This window comes from Acartia tonsa, chromosome 8 (assembly GCF_053477335.1).
Source record: "Acartia tonsa isolate MP-2025a chromosome 8, ASM5347733v1, whole genome shotgun sequence".
NCBI classification, from domain to species: Eukaryota; Metazoa; Arthropoda; class Copepoda; order Calanoida; family Acartiidae; genus Acartia; species Acartia tonsa.
In genome coordinates this window covers 49,262,861-49,277,712 of record NC_137267.1, presented here as the reverse complement: position 1 = coordinate 49,277,712, position 14,852 = coordinate 49,262,861, and the positions used below count along the sequence as shown (strand labels likewise).

At 31.7% G+C, this 14,852-nt stretch overlaps 1 protein-coding gene across 1 annotated transcript in view; it reads left to right on the top strand.

Annotated features, from left to right (window-relative positions):
* The window catches only part of LOC145326662 (uncharacterized), a 106,981-nt gene that overhangs the window by 25,554 nt on the left and 66,575 nt on the right, over positions 1–14,852 (top strand). The window contains exons 8-9 of the mRNA XM_080170029.1: positions 12,882–12,974; positions 14,075–14,141. Of these exons, the coding sequence (XP_080026155.1) occupies positions 12,882–12,974; positions 14,075–14,141 (160 nt within the window). The remainder of the gene's footprint in view (positions 1–12,881; positions 12,975–14,074; positions 14,142–14,852) is intronic.

The window sequence follows — 14,852 nt, the reverse complement described above, 5'->3', positions numbered from 1 at the left end:
TTTTTATATTTTAACATTTTTCTCCATATCTTCAGTGTTTATAGTCCGATTTTCAAAAATTTTTCAGTTATAGATATCAAAATTAAATTTCCTGTCTTTTAAAGAAAATAACCATGACGGCCAGACTGCCTTTTTGGCAGGTTTTAGGCTATTTTTTTTTTATATATTTTACACTTTTTTCCATATCTTCAGTATATATGGTCCCAATTTTTTAAGTTAAGGATTTAAAAATTATTTTTTTTGTCGTTTTAAGTAAACAACCATGGCGGCCAGACTGCCTTTTATAAGGTTTTTTGGCTATTTTTATATGTTTTACATATTTCCCCATATCTTTGTCTATTTTGATCCAATTTCAAACTTTTATGGGATATCAGTATCAAAATAATTTTTCCCATTGCACATTGGGGCAAATCAACCAAAAAGGGGATTTAATTATTTAGTACCCTTAAAATTCATCTCACAAAAATTTCATTTTATACTTTTTTGTAGGTAATTTAACAACAAACAAATTTGCTTTTATGTTTTTTTCTGTCATTTGAAAGGAACATGGAGATAAAGGTCATTTTATGAAGGTAGATAGAAAATTACCAGATTATCCCCTCCCGAAAATAACCCCCCCTTACCCTTTCTATCTATCCATCAATCTATACATCTATCTATCCATATATCTATCCATCTATCTATCCATCTATCAATCCATATATCTATCCATCTATCTATCCATCTATCTTTCCATCTATCTATCCATCTATCTATCCATCTGTCTATCCATCTATATATCGATCCATCTATCTATTCATCAACTATTCATCTCTTTATCCATTAACTATCAATTTATCCATCCATCCATCTATCCCTCTATCTATCCATCCATCTATCCATCTGATCATCCATTTACTTATCCATCTATCTATCCATATATCTAATCATCTATCTATTCATCTAAATATCTATCCATCTATCTATCCATCAACTATCTTGAATTTCGTGTTTAAAATGTCTAATTAGAGGTTTTGGTTATCAGAGCATATGAGAATTTTTTAGTAGCGCAGCTACCCTATCACTAGCTTTTTGGGCCCTTTAAAGTGTAACTATGTCAATTGTAGTCCGATTTTAGTGTTTAAAGTGTCAAATTTGGGGTCATGGAATTCATTTCAGTAGGAGGGGAGGGGATGGTGTAAATGGGGGTGGATGGGGATCCTTATTTTAGCAAGCTACAAGTTTCACTTTATTTTTATGTTTAATAAATCCATTATAAATGTGGGCATGATTAACATAAATTTTTATTAACTAATATCTATATTTATAATGATATTATGATTCTTGTTTACTGATTATATGTATACTAGCGGCTTCGCCCCTAGCCTCTAGGGGATTTGCCCCAAGAGGTAATTAAACAAGGATGACAACATCCATGAAAGAAGCGAAGCTCTGAAATGGAAGGACAAACGAACATTAACACTTGTGAAGTGTCAGAACTGAATATTAATGCATGTCTATACAAAATTGTAATTAAAACTGATTAAATACATGTTACTGTTTGAGGACATACTGACGTTTTTAGGACTAAATTATAGAGATGCTTCGCTTATAACATTACACCTTATTGAAAAAGAAATCAGTATTCAAAAAATCAGATGAATAGGACATTTTTAACATTCAAAACCATTATTTGTTGTCAAAAAAGTAAAAATCAGCTTGTTATAAATGGATGTACGGACTTTCTGGTAACGATTATAGAGTTGCTGTGCTTTCTAAGTCGTACCTAACTGTTGTAGAAATCAGCATGAAAAGTTTGAGATCGATAGGACAATTCTAGCCTGTTTAAGTTAAGTAAAAGATCTAACTGTACCAGACGTGCGGACGGACCGACCCTAATTATAGAAATATCAAAAAAAAATTTGGGGTTTTTTATTTTTGAAAAAGAGCTTTAAACAACCACAGGATCAGTAGATATATTCCCTGAAGAGTAGAATTCAATCGATTTAGTGGTTAGCGAGATCTTAAGGGATGGGCGGACAGACAAACAGACATCAAGCAACTTTGTATTATATATTAACACCTAGGGATCGAAGGAACAAAACAATAACCGATTAATATGTACATCCCCAATATTGATACATATTTAATAAATACATATTTAATTAATTATATTACAAAATTATTTGTCTGTAGATGAGAATTAGTGGTTGAAAAGTTTTGACACTCATCTTAATGAACCAACCAATAAAAAATCAATTAAATTTCCTTAAGTTCTTATGCTAACGAATATAAAAACGTTATTATAAAACTTTGAAGTTTGGGGACTAGTGTAATTAACAGTCCCCTCCCTTTCTAAATAAAACTGCTGATGTTAAACATGAATACCATGTAACTACATAATTTAAAATCAAAGCATTACCAATAGACAGACAGATAGACTACTTGCTAATTCCAATTTAGAATGATTATAAGAACCTCACGTTATTTGCATATTAACTTTACGTTTCCGCAATGAGGTAGGGGACATTAGTCCCCAAAGTTTTACAGTTGTGTGTTCAAACGTTTTAACTACTAACTTTAATCTACACAAGGGGTAATTTTGTGTATTATCATTGGGGATGTACAACAATTTATTGGCCTTTGTCTTATCCCTTTAGATCCCTGATATTTGTAATAATCTATAGAAACGATTATTCAGTTACATTAAAACATCAAACATAAAAAGGTTTAGATTTGGTTTAGCCTTCCCCCCCTTCCTCCCGTCTCGATCATTTAGTGCAATAGAACTTGAAAATATTCATTATCGACTTTAATTCAAATTCTAATCAAATAAATATTTCTTATAACTATGTTTTTGCGTCTTTTATCTATATGTATTACATCTTTCATTTTGACTTTAAAAGCGCATTTAAAAGATTTTCCTAACAAAGTTTTCGTGCACCCAGCCTCAGAAAACGCGCTAAAAACCCCTACGGGGGCGCGGGGGGGTAAAAGAAACCAGTACTGGCGATTAAAATATGTTTTTGGGTAATCAAATATCGTTTTTTTAGCCGGCGACACCCGGCGAAAACATGTTTCCTCTTACTGTCTTCTAAAATGTTGATTAAAAAACAAACAAAAATAAACTAAAATCTTGACTTCAACTATAATTATTTAGGACTAATTTCTTCAATTTGTGTTTTTTTCTTTTATACTGTCAAAATATATGTAATGCATGACTCATCAGAAGTTATTTTGTCTAATTACGTTAATTCTAAGAGATTTTATAATACTTTTAAAATTGTTGGTGAAACACAAAAAGTATGCCTTTTTCTGTAAGAAAATTTTTGCATTTCTTGACTTCCATGCATTAGAATGCTTACTTAAAAAGCGTATTTTTACGATTCCTTTGAAATCTGATGTACATTGGGTATGCTAATACTCATAGAATGTTTAAAACTTGATTTGGGGGTGGTGAATTGTTGCCCCTTGTTGCCCCTATGTGCATTGTTATGAGCATCTTTAATATAATTTACTTTGACCATCGTCATCATACAAAATAAAACAAGGTTTCATGTTTATTTTATCCAATAAATCTATTCTTGATTTTAGTAAAAACCTTTTAAATCTACCTGTACGTATTCCCATCTACGATTTTTGTGCTTCGCTACTTATGGATGTTGTCATCCTTGTTTTAATCTAATGTATTATTAAAAATTTTAAATTATATACTTATAACCTTTCCAGGACCTATCAGAAGATGCATTGTAAAACAGAACCATAGCGGTTAGCGAGATACTTTGGTACAGACAGACAAACCTAGATTCTAATACTTTATCATAAGGATTTTATGAACAATTCTGTACCATTGTGCGAAAAAAACTGGGGTTAAATCCAGGTCAAACATAAGGATCTATTGAAGTTCACGGAAAAATGTATCTGGTATCACATTTCTACGTAACTATGAGGTTTAAAGGCTGCTAACGGCCAAACGGCTGAACAAACACATCATGCCCGCACACTGTGTAAAGTGGCATAAGAAGGCCTATAATTAATCTGGAAAAGACAAGATCCAAGGATGCACAGGGAAAGGATCACTGAAGTAAAAACAAGTAAAATAAGTCTTTTACGCGCATTTATGTGCACTGCGTGAAAACTGTGCATTTTTGAAAAATGACAGTTCTATTTGTAGGCCTGCTTTTGTCGGTTAAAGATATGTGCAAGCATAATCTATAGGTTTCGCAGTTTGGCCGTTAGCAGCCTTGAAAGTTAATAGATTTTTGGAGATATTCGATACCAGGAACATTTTACTGTAAACTGCACTAGATCCAAACATAGAATTTATAAAAGTGGCCAGATTCAAACCTTTCTGTAACATGATATGGGCGGCAGGGTCTGCTTTTATTTATTCAATTTAAAGGATTAAATAGTATTTTTTTCAACATAGAACAACAAATAATTATCTAAGCATAAACTTTTTATGATAACTTCATTATGCAAAAAACAGCAGGATCTTTTTCTGTCTGTTTGTACCGAAAGAATCTCGCTTACCACTGAACCGATATGGTTCTACATTACATGTAGCTTCATATAGGTCCTGGGAAGATTTATAACCTAATCGTGGAAATATACCTGGTTCCCCAAGAGAAATCACAACGAAAAAAGGCTAGAGACCGCCACTGACGTAGAATAGTTATTTCTCGCATCGTATTATAAACGGCTTTCCGCGGATAGAGAATGTACAATTATAAGATTAAAACTAGTTTTTTTAGTCCCGAGGTGCCGAAGGCACCGGCTAAAAAAACTGGTTTTAATCTTATGATTGTACACTTTTATATTCGTAGAAAGCTGAATATAATTAGGTGCTAGATATTTTTTTTTGTATGGATGAGAACCGGTTCGAATGAATACGAGAAAACATTTTAATTTACACAAAAAATATTTTAAAGTTGCGTAGAAAACATTTTAAGATCCTCTAATGGTATAACCGCTAGTCCTTTCACACAAGTAACGTGAGCTTTAGAAAGTGTCATATAATATTTGCCGTGTGGCGTCATAAAAATGAGGAATGAGGTAGAAGTAGGAAAGGAACCCCCTTAAAAAGAGATGGATCTATTGACGTCACACGGCTCATTTTTTAGAACAGTTTTTGTAGAGCTTCAAGTAACAAGATTTTTTTTCTGTCTCTGTGTACCAAAGGATCGTGCTTTCCACTGAACCGATATGGTTCTACTTTATAGTGTATCTTCTCATAGAGAGGGTTTATTAACTATTTGAGGGAAGAGTACCATCACCCTCCCAAGAGAAATCGCCTTTAGAAAGGAATAAAAAATATTTTATTTATAAATGTATAAGTCTGTATATACAATGTATAAGTCTGACAAAATCTGCTTTATTCGATATTCTTATTCAGTTAGCTTTATTTTGTCACCGAGAAAAGACACACCATTTTTTACTCTCCAACATCCAACAACCTAAAGTGAAAAATGTCTAACAACGTGCTTTTCAAATCAAAATCTGACATTTCTAGTTTCTTCAATAATGAGGCTAACCAAAATCGCGAAATCAATGAGGGTGACATAACAAATATTAAGCAGTTAAAACTTAATAATTTTGAAGAAACTTTATTTAATTTCTGTTTAAAAGCTAATAAAAAAATCCTTGAATTGTGCAAAACTGTTGAAAGCCTAAAAAGCTTGGGAGAAAGAGAGGAGGGCGTGAGAGGAGAGGCAAGTGCTTCCGTTAGCGGAGGAGGAGAGAGAGGCTCTAACCCTCAACAAGAGAGAGGAAGGGCAAGAGAGAGAGAGGAGAGGGGGCGTGATGAGTGGGACGCTACCAATAGTTTCAAACACAAATTCAACAGACTAAATAATAGATTGGACTATTTAGAGAGCCAAGTTGATGAAAACGCAACTCGCCTTAGAAAAGGAACACTGATTTGTTCCTCCTCTAGCAAAGAGGGACATAGCCTACTAAAACCGATTATGGCCAGGAGTAATGGTGCAAATGTTAGTACTAACAACAAATGCACAGAGGACGAACTTGTTCAAGTCTTGGAGCTTATTGAGAAGAAATATAGGGTACAACTTGTACCCTCCAATATATCAGCCTCTCATTGGCTTCCAAATGGTTCCTTTATTATAAGATTTAATGATAGAGGAATTAACTCACCTTGGCAGAAGCTGGTGGAGGCCATGGCTGAAGGAGGAGACAGGAATATCAAATTATTCCTAAACTTCAACCTCACCAGGAAGAGGTTTCAAAAAGGAGAAGAAAATTGAAAAGTATGAGGTGAATGAGAATGGACAAATTTCCATCAGAATTAAAAGTAAATGAATGAAAATAACACATCATTATTCTAAAAAGACTGACATTCAACCAAGTGAATTGATCTACACATACTCCAATTATAAACTTCAAACAACTGTAGAGGATTTGTATTCTCGCTCATGATTGGTATATAGATAATAGTTATGTAGATACTGCCGATACTCTAAATTATTTGCTCTATTATTTGTTATACAATATTTTAAATCACACACACACACACTCAGGCGAGCGCCGCTTCACATACTCACATTACGCTTACACTTACACTTTTTTTACTCACACGCGCAAGCACGAACACACACATACACTTCCTCTTTCCTTTACTCACATGCACACAAATACATTTTCATTTTTATACATATACCCACACTTAAATTTTTCTTTATTTATGATTTTTTTAATTACAATTTACAATGTTTTGTCAATTTCTAAAGTTTTTTTCATTGTCAAACGGCTTATATTCTACTTTTTGTTTTGTCAATCCTTAATGTTTATATATATATTTCAAACATATAATCTACTTAATGATTTTATTTATTCTCATAAGTATAATTTTCTTTTTCTTAACTCCTATTTTAAACTAAATTTTTTTTATATCATTTGCCTGAAATGTTTTATAAATGGAGCAAAATAGGATTCTGAATTTTGAATTAAACAGTAATTTTTTCTCAATTTTAAATAATGAAACGATAAATGAAGATTTATTGTTTAATCCATATGAAAATATTGATATAAAATGCCAATACTTTGATATTTGTAAAGTTATAAACCACTTAAAATCAAAGAAAGGTCTAAAAATTATAGGTTTAAATATTCAAAGCCTTCAATCTAAATTTATTGATTTTCAAGAATTTGTTGATGAATTCTTGAGGCAAGGTTGTTATCTTGACATTATATGCTTAGGGGAAATCTGGAATATAAAAAATGATGATTATGTTAATTTAAAGGGGTATGATTTTATATACAAATGTCGATCTCAATCTAATGGGGGTGGGGTTGGTATATATATAAAAAAAGGTATTGCATTCAAGGAAATAAAAGCTTTATCTAGATTTGAGGAAAAAATAATTGAAAGTTTAACTTTAGAGATTAGTATTGGGAAAAATGATAAAATATTTCTAACAAACGTCTATAGATCAAATTGTAAACACCCTAATCTAACAGAAAGTGAGCAGTTAGACAGGTTTATCAACTTGTTCTCTGACTTACAAGCAGATCTAAATAGCCGCAAATACCCTTCCTATATTATTGGGGATTTAAATTTTGATCTATTAAAATTTGAGCAACATGATAAAACTAGATCACTACTTGAAAATAGCTTTGCAAATGGTTTCTTAGAATTAATCTCATTGCCAACTAGGATCACTCATACCAGTGCTACTCTCATAGATCATATTTATACCAATGATAATAAAAATAAGTTTGAGTCATTTATTATTACAGCAGATATTTCTGATCATTTCCCTACTTGCACTATTATTCTGGACAAAGTTAAAGAGTCTGGTCCTGTTTTTGTTCAAACTCAAAATTTTAGTGAGGAAAATATTTCCTCTTTTAAACACGATATGTTAAATGCTGATTGGAGTTCAGTGTCTAATAATTACAGTGCTCAAGATGCATATAATAAATTTTATAGTATCTTTAATGAGTCATACTCAAGACATTTCCCATTTAAAAAAGTTAAACTAAATAAAAATATTCATAAAGTTGAACCTTTTATGACAAATGCTTTGCTAAAATCTAGAAAGACAAAATTTGAGTTATATGACATTAAACTTAGAGAACCAACTCAAGATAACATTTCTAAATACAATGAATATAGAAAATGCTATAACAAAGCAATTAAAACAGGGAAAAAATTGTATTTTCAAAAATCTTTTGAAGAAAATAGGAATGATTTGAGTAAAACATGGTCAATATTAAGGGAAGCAATAAGGAAGCACAATGACAAAAGTTCAGTCATAACTGAAATTTTTAGTGATGGGGTTTTCTATAAGGAGGGGAAAGATATTTCTAACAAATTTAATGAATTCTTTACAACCATTGCAGATGATATAACAACTAAAATAAATCCATCAGATAGAGACTGCACTTATTATACCACTGCATCTGACTCCATATTTTCATTTACTCATATTCAGCCTAAAGATATAGTAACAATTGTAAATGGTCTAGAGTCTAAATCAAGCCAAGACATGCTAGGTGTTTCTAATAAACTTATGAAAAAAATCATTGAAAATATTGCTATTCCTCTTACTCACATAATAAATTTATCCTTACAGTCAGGCAACATTCCAAATGAGCTCAAAATAGCCAAAGTTTTGCCAATTTTCAAACTTAAAACAAAAGAATCTGATCTTTTAAGTAACATGTCTAATTATAGACCAATAAGTCTTTTGCCAATCTTTTCAAAAATCCTTGAAAAAATAGTTGCAAATAAACTTACTGCATATCTTGATGAAAATAACCTTATTTACAAACATCAATATGGGTTCCAGAAAAAAAAGTCAACCATACAGCCCATTTTTCATCTAATAAATGAAATTGTAAAGAATAGTAATGATAAAAAGTATACAGTTGGAGTTTTTTTGTGATTTACAAAAAGCTTTTGATTGCTGTTCTCATAGAATCTTGCTGGACAAACTTTCTAAGCTTGGAATCAATGGTACAGAATTGACATGGTTTAAAAATTACTTAGCAAATAGACAACAATTTGTTTACATCAACAATGAAAAGTCTAATATGAAATATATTAACAAAGGTGTACCTCAAGGATCTATTTTAGGACCCTTACTATTTTTAATTTATATCAATGACTTAGCTAAATGTACTACTCTATTTACATTACATTTTGCTGATGATACCAGTTTTTTAATTTCGGGTAAAAACCTTCATGATATTATTGATATTCTTAATATTGAATTAAGAAAAATAACTTATTGGTTTAGAACAAATGAGTTAAACCTACATCCATCAAAAACTAAATTTATGATATTTACAAAAGATGAATCAACAATTGACTTTGATAGCATTAGTATTAATCTTGATCACAATAATGATAACCAAAATGATCCAAATTTGGTACACAAACTTTCATATGTCAACTCAAGGAGTGAAACTCCTGCAATTAAATTTCTAGGTGTTTATCTAGATCCTAAATTAAACTTTAAATATCATATTGATATGATAAATAAAAAGATTTCACGCTCATTATTTGCTATAAATGCTGCAAAACATATTATTGGTGGAAAAGCATTGCAAACTCTATACAATTCACTTGTCCATAGTCATCTTACATATTGTGCCCCTATTTGGGGAAGTGCAGCAGCATCAACTCTTGATAAAATTGTAAAACAGCAAAAACAAGCACTGAGAATAATTACCAACTCAAAATATAATGCACATACTACAATTTTATTTAAAAATTTAGAAATTCTTCCTGTAACTCAACAAATTGTCTATTCTAAATTACAATTTATGTTTGATTACGTTAATCATAGGCTTCCATTTTTTTTTGATAACTTATGGATTAAAAATAGCACAAGAACAACAAGAGTTCTTAGAAATAATCAACAGTATAATGTTCCATTTGTTAGGCTTGAGACATTTAAAAAATTCCCTTACTCTGATCTACCAAAGTTATGGAATGAAATCATTATTCCTAATACTAATCCTAATCCTGAAAATGATAATAATAATGACGAGGTTATGTATACTTTTAGCACAGTTATGTCAAGAAAACAGTTTTGTATGAAACTTAAAGATTTTTTGTTGGAAAAACTTAATTTTATTTGTAATAGAGAAAACTGTTCTGAGTGCATAAACAGATCTTAAAAATTGATTTCATAAAAAACCTAGTGATTTTTTTTAAGGAGGGGGGGGGGGAGTTGTCTTTTTGTCGGGGAGGGGAGTGTTGTTGTTTGTTTTTTTTGGCGGGGAGGGGAGGGTTGAATACAGGGCAAAGATCAAAGTGGCATTCTTTAAAAAGATATTATTTTGAATTGAGAAATTTCTGTTTTTGAAAAATAATAAAATAATAGAATGACAAAGTCTTGAAGTATTGCTTTTTTTTTCCTTTTTATGTGTTTTTTTCTTTCTCCTTTCTTTTTAAATAAAAACTTTACTTATTAATCTTCAATGAAATTTTAAAACTTAAAATATGGTATTAAAATTATGATCTATCTTATAATTTTTCCTTTTATACTCTCTTTGCTTTCATAATTGATTTATTTTGTTTTATTTTTCTCTAAAATCCTTAATCTATTTTTTTCATCCTTCTTATTATTTACTGATTTCTCTAACATAATATAAATGTTTATTTGTGTTTTTCTTTTTTTTTACCATCCTCACAACTCAATTTAACTAAATTAAAGTTTCGATTTTCCCTTTAACATTTAATTTTTTATGTTCTTTTTTTCTTTTTGTCTTCCTTAAAAAGGGGCTTCAGGAATCAAATACACTATCCCCATTTTGGTCAAGATAGTACTTCTGTAGCTCCTGGTGCATATCCTGAAAATTTTCCTTTTATTCCACCAATTTATATTTAGTTAATAATTAAACTCTTAGTATATATTATTTTATTTTTGTATGAGACTAAACATCATAATGTAAACTCTAAATTGTCGATAGATAGCAGCAATTTAGAGTATTGTATGTGCTATCTCCTAAGCTAGGGGGTACCTAGCAGCACCAAATAAACATTATTATTATTATTATTATTATTTTTCTCCTCCAGATAATCAAATTTGTGGGTTGAATCCTTACTTAATTAACCTAATTTGCCTTCCTGGATTTGTCTTTATACTTCTCTTCCTATAATAGTTATTTATCACATCATATTATAGATAGCTTTCCGATAATAAAAGAAAAATTGTAAGATTAAAATCTTTTTTGTTAGCCCCGAGGGGCCAAAGGCCTGGGTTAAGAAAACTACTTTAAATTTTGTTTTTTTTATTGTAATATTCCTGAAAAATTGTCTGTAATACGATGTTATACATTATTTTTAGTTTAAAAGTTCATGTCACTGAGGCTAACGCGCGGCGGCAGAGCATTTCGAATTATCCATCTATCAATCAAATAAGCAGTTACTTATTTTATTATTAATCCAAACTTCCAACTAATTTTATATCTATGTATTCATAATCAATCTATTATATATTTATCTATCTAATTATCTTTTTATCTATCTATCCATTCATCTATCTATTTATGCATCTATCTATCTTTCTATTTATATATCTATTCATCTATCTATCTTTCTATCTACCTATCTATCAAATCATCTATCCATATTTTAATCTATCTATCTATCTGTTTAAGTGGAGAGCAGTATCGGCAACGTAATTGTCGGTCAACTGAATACCTATCTATATATCTATCTATCTATCTGCCCAGGTGGAAAATAGTATCGGCAACGCAACTGCCGGTCAACTGAATACCTGTCTATCTATCTATCTACTCAGGTGGAGAATATTATCGGCAACGCCACTACCGGTCAACTGAATACCTGTCTATCTATCTACTCAGGTGGATAATATTATCGGCAACGCCACTGCCGGTCAACTGAATATCTGTCTATCTATCTATCTGCTTAGGTGGAGAATATTATCGACAACACAACTGCAGCTCAACTGAATACCTGTCTATCTATCTATCTGCTTAGGTAGAGAATACTATCGGCAACGCCACTGCCGGTCAACTGAATACCAGTCTATCTATCTATCTGCCCAGGTGGAGAAAAGTATCGGCAACGCCAATGCCGGTCAACTGAATACCTCTCTTGTCTATCTATCTATCTGTTTAGGTGGAGAACAGTATCGGCAACTGAATACCTGTCTATCTATCTATCTGTCTAGGTGGAGAACAGTATCGGCAACGCCACTGTCGGTCAACTGAATACCTGTCTATCTATCTATCTATTCACCTATCTATCTGCATAGGTGGAGAACAGTATCGGCAACGCCACTGTCGGTCAACTGAATACCTGTCTATCTATCTATCTATTCACCTATCTATCTGCTAAGGTGGAGAACAGTATCGGCAACGCAACTGTCGTTCAACTAAATACCTGTCTATCTATCTATCTATTCATATATCTATCTATTTACTCAGGTGGAGAATAGTATCGGCAACGCCACTGCCGGTTAACTGAATACCTGTCTATTTATCTATCTACTCAGGCGGAGAACAGTATCGGCAACGCAACTGCCGGTCAACTGAATACCTGTCTATCTATCTATCTATTCACCTATCTATCTGCTCAGGTGGAGAACAGTATCGGCAACGCCATTGCCGGTCAACTGAATACCTGTCTATCTATCTATCTACTTAGGTGGAGAACAGTATCGGCAACTTAATTGTCGGTCAACTGAATACCTATCTATCTATCTATCTATCTATCTACTCAGGTGGAGAACAGTATCGGCAACTTAATTGTCGGTCAACTGAATGCCTGCCTATCTATCTATCTACTCACCTATCTATCTGCTCAGGTGGAGAACAGTATCGGCATTGGGCAACGGCACTGTCGGTCAACTGAATACCTGTCTATCTATCTATCTATTCACCTATCTATCTATCTATCTGCTTAGGTGGAGAACAGTATCGGCAACGCCACTGTCGGTCAACTGAATGCAAAGGGTCCTATTCGGAAGTCAGATACTGTAATATGTTTCCTTGTCAAGGTAATGGATATTATGACAGGGGTAAATTTGTCGCCAATATATGTAGGTTGCTTATATTGATCTCACTTATTAATCAATTCGTTCATCCAGTAGAATTCAAGGTAATGCAGTAAAGGGGGTGAATGTGGGTAACGTTAATTTAGCCAGCTGCGAGAATCAATTTATAAGAGTAAATGAAAATCTGGTATAAAATCAAATAGTTCTAATTTGCTAACATTAACTATTATAGTTAACCGATACTCACGGACGGACTGACAGACCCTAATTAAAGAAAAAAAATTGTGTTTTAAAAATGTTTGAAATTTCTATGAAAAATACTATTTATATGCTGAAAAGAACTAAAAACTGCTGTCACCCTATTTCATAATTTATTTTTTAACTAAACACATTTTTTGAATTTTTAAGCAACGTAGCTCATAGATATTTTACATGTATCTAAAGGGATAAGACAATAGCCGATAAATTGACATATATCCCTAATGATCCCGTACATTGCAATTAGTGGTTGTTACGTTTGTACACTTTACTTAATGAATCAAGCAATCAAAATTCAATAAAAGTATCCATAGTTGTTAAGAAAACGAATAAGAAAACATTATTATAAAACTTTGGAGACTTATAAAACCTTACTTTTACCTATGCATAGCTTCTCTAAATTAAAGAAATTCATTCTGAATTAGCGAGATTTTAACAAACAATTTAAAAAGACTTAAATAATAGGATAGATTATCTTATATTAAAATCGAAGCTTTTCTACAACAAGGGTCCGTCCGTACGTCCGCCCCCTAACGGAAAGTTCTTATAATTGATCTATGAATTATCGATTTCAAATTAGGCATGGTGATTCCTGTAGCAGTTAGACACAACTGGAAAGCGTAGCAACTCTATAATTGTTACGAGATAGTCAGTATGACTATCTAAAATATGGTATACTGTTATAAGCAAAGCAACTGTATGAAAATATATATATAGAATTCTGTAATTTTTAAAAAATGGTATAAACTTCAAAATAATGTGTTACTCTATAACTGTTAATGTTCGTTTGTCTGACTGTTTTTAAGCTTTGCATTTATTGACGTTGTCATCCTTGTTGTTTGTAGGATTACAAGATTTACTAAATCTGAACAAAGAACAATACTTTAAACCCTCAAGAAGATTTTTTAAAAGGTAATAGTTATTGTTTAATCGTATCATAAACAGCTTTCCGCGGATATAGAAATGTACAATTATAAGATGAAAACTAGTTTTTAGCCCAAGATGCCGAAGGCACGGGCTAACACAACTGGGTATAATTTTTTTTCTTCTTCAATATTCGTGGAAAATTGTCTGTAATTTAATGCTATACAAGAATTTTAAGTATGTCTGAGAACCGGTTCTAATCCAGAGGATATTAATCGGTTTCGAAACCAGACTGAAAAATACATTTTCTTTGTTTAGACAAAATTCTCATTTCTTTTCAAGTATAAATTGGATTTAGGGACCAGACACTGGGAGATAATTTAATCTTTTCTTGAAATGAACTTTATTTAGTTTACAATACTTTGGCTAGGCTTATTTCATTATAAGTGATGTATAAAAGTAGTTGATATAAAAACATTTAATAGAATATATTTTCTTCCTTAGTTGCAATTTCTCACTACAAAAGTGGAAGAAAAATTAAATTTAAAATAGTTTTCTAAATTATCCTAAAGTATAAAATGATAGTTTGTTTTTTCTGTTGTAAAGGATCTCGCTAACCGCTAAACCGTTACGGTTCTTCTCATTTGTCCTGGGAAGGTTTATAGCTATTTTTAGGCTAGTGTGGGGTTTACTTTCATTTTTTGAAACTAAAACAAAAATTTGAGGCGGTGGGGTCGAATTACTTTAAATGCCCCTAGA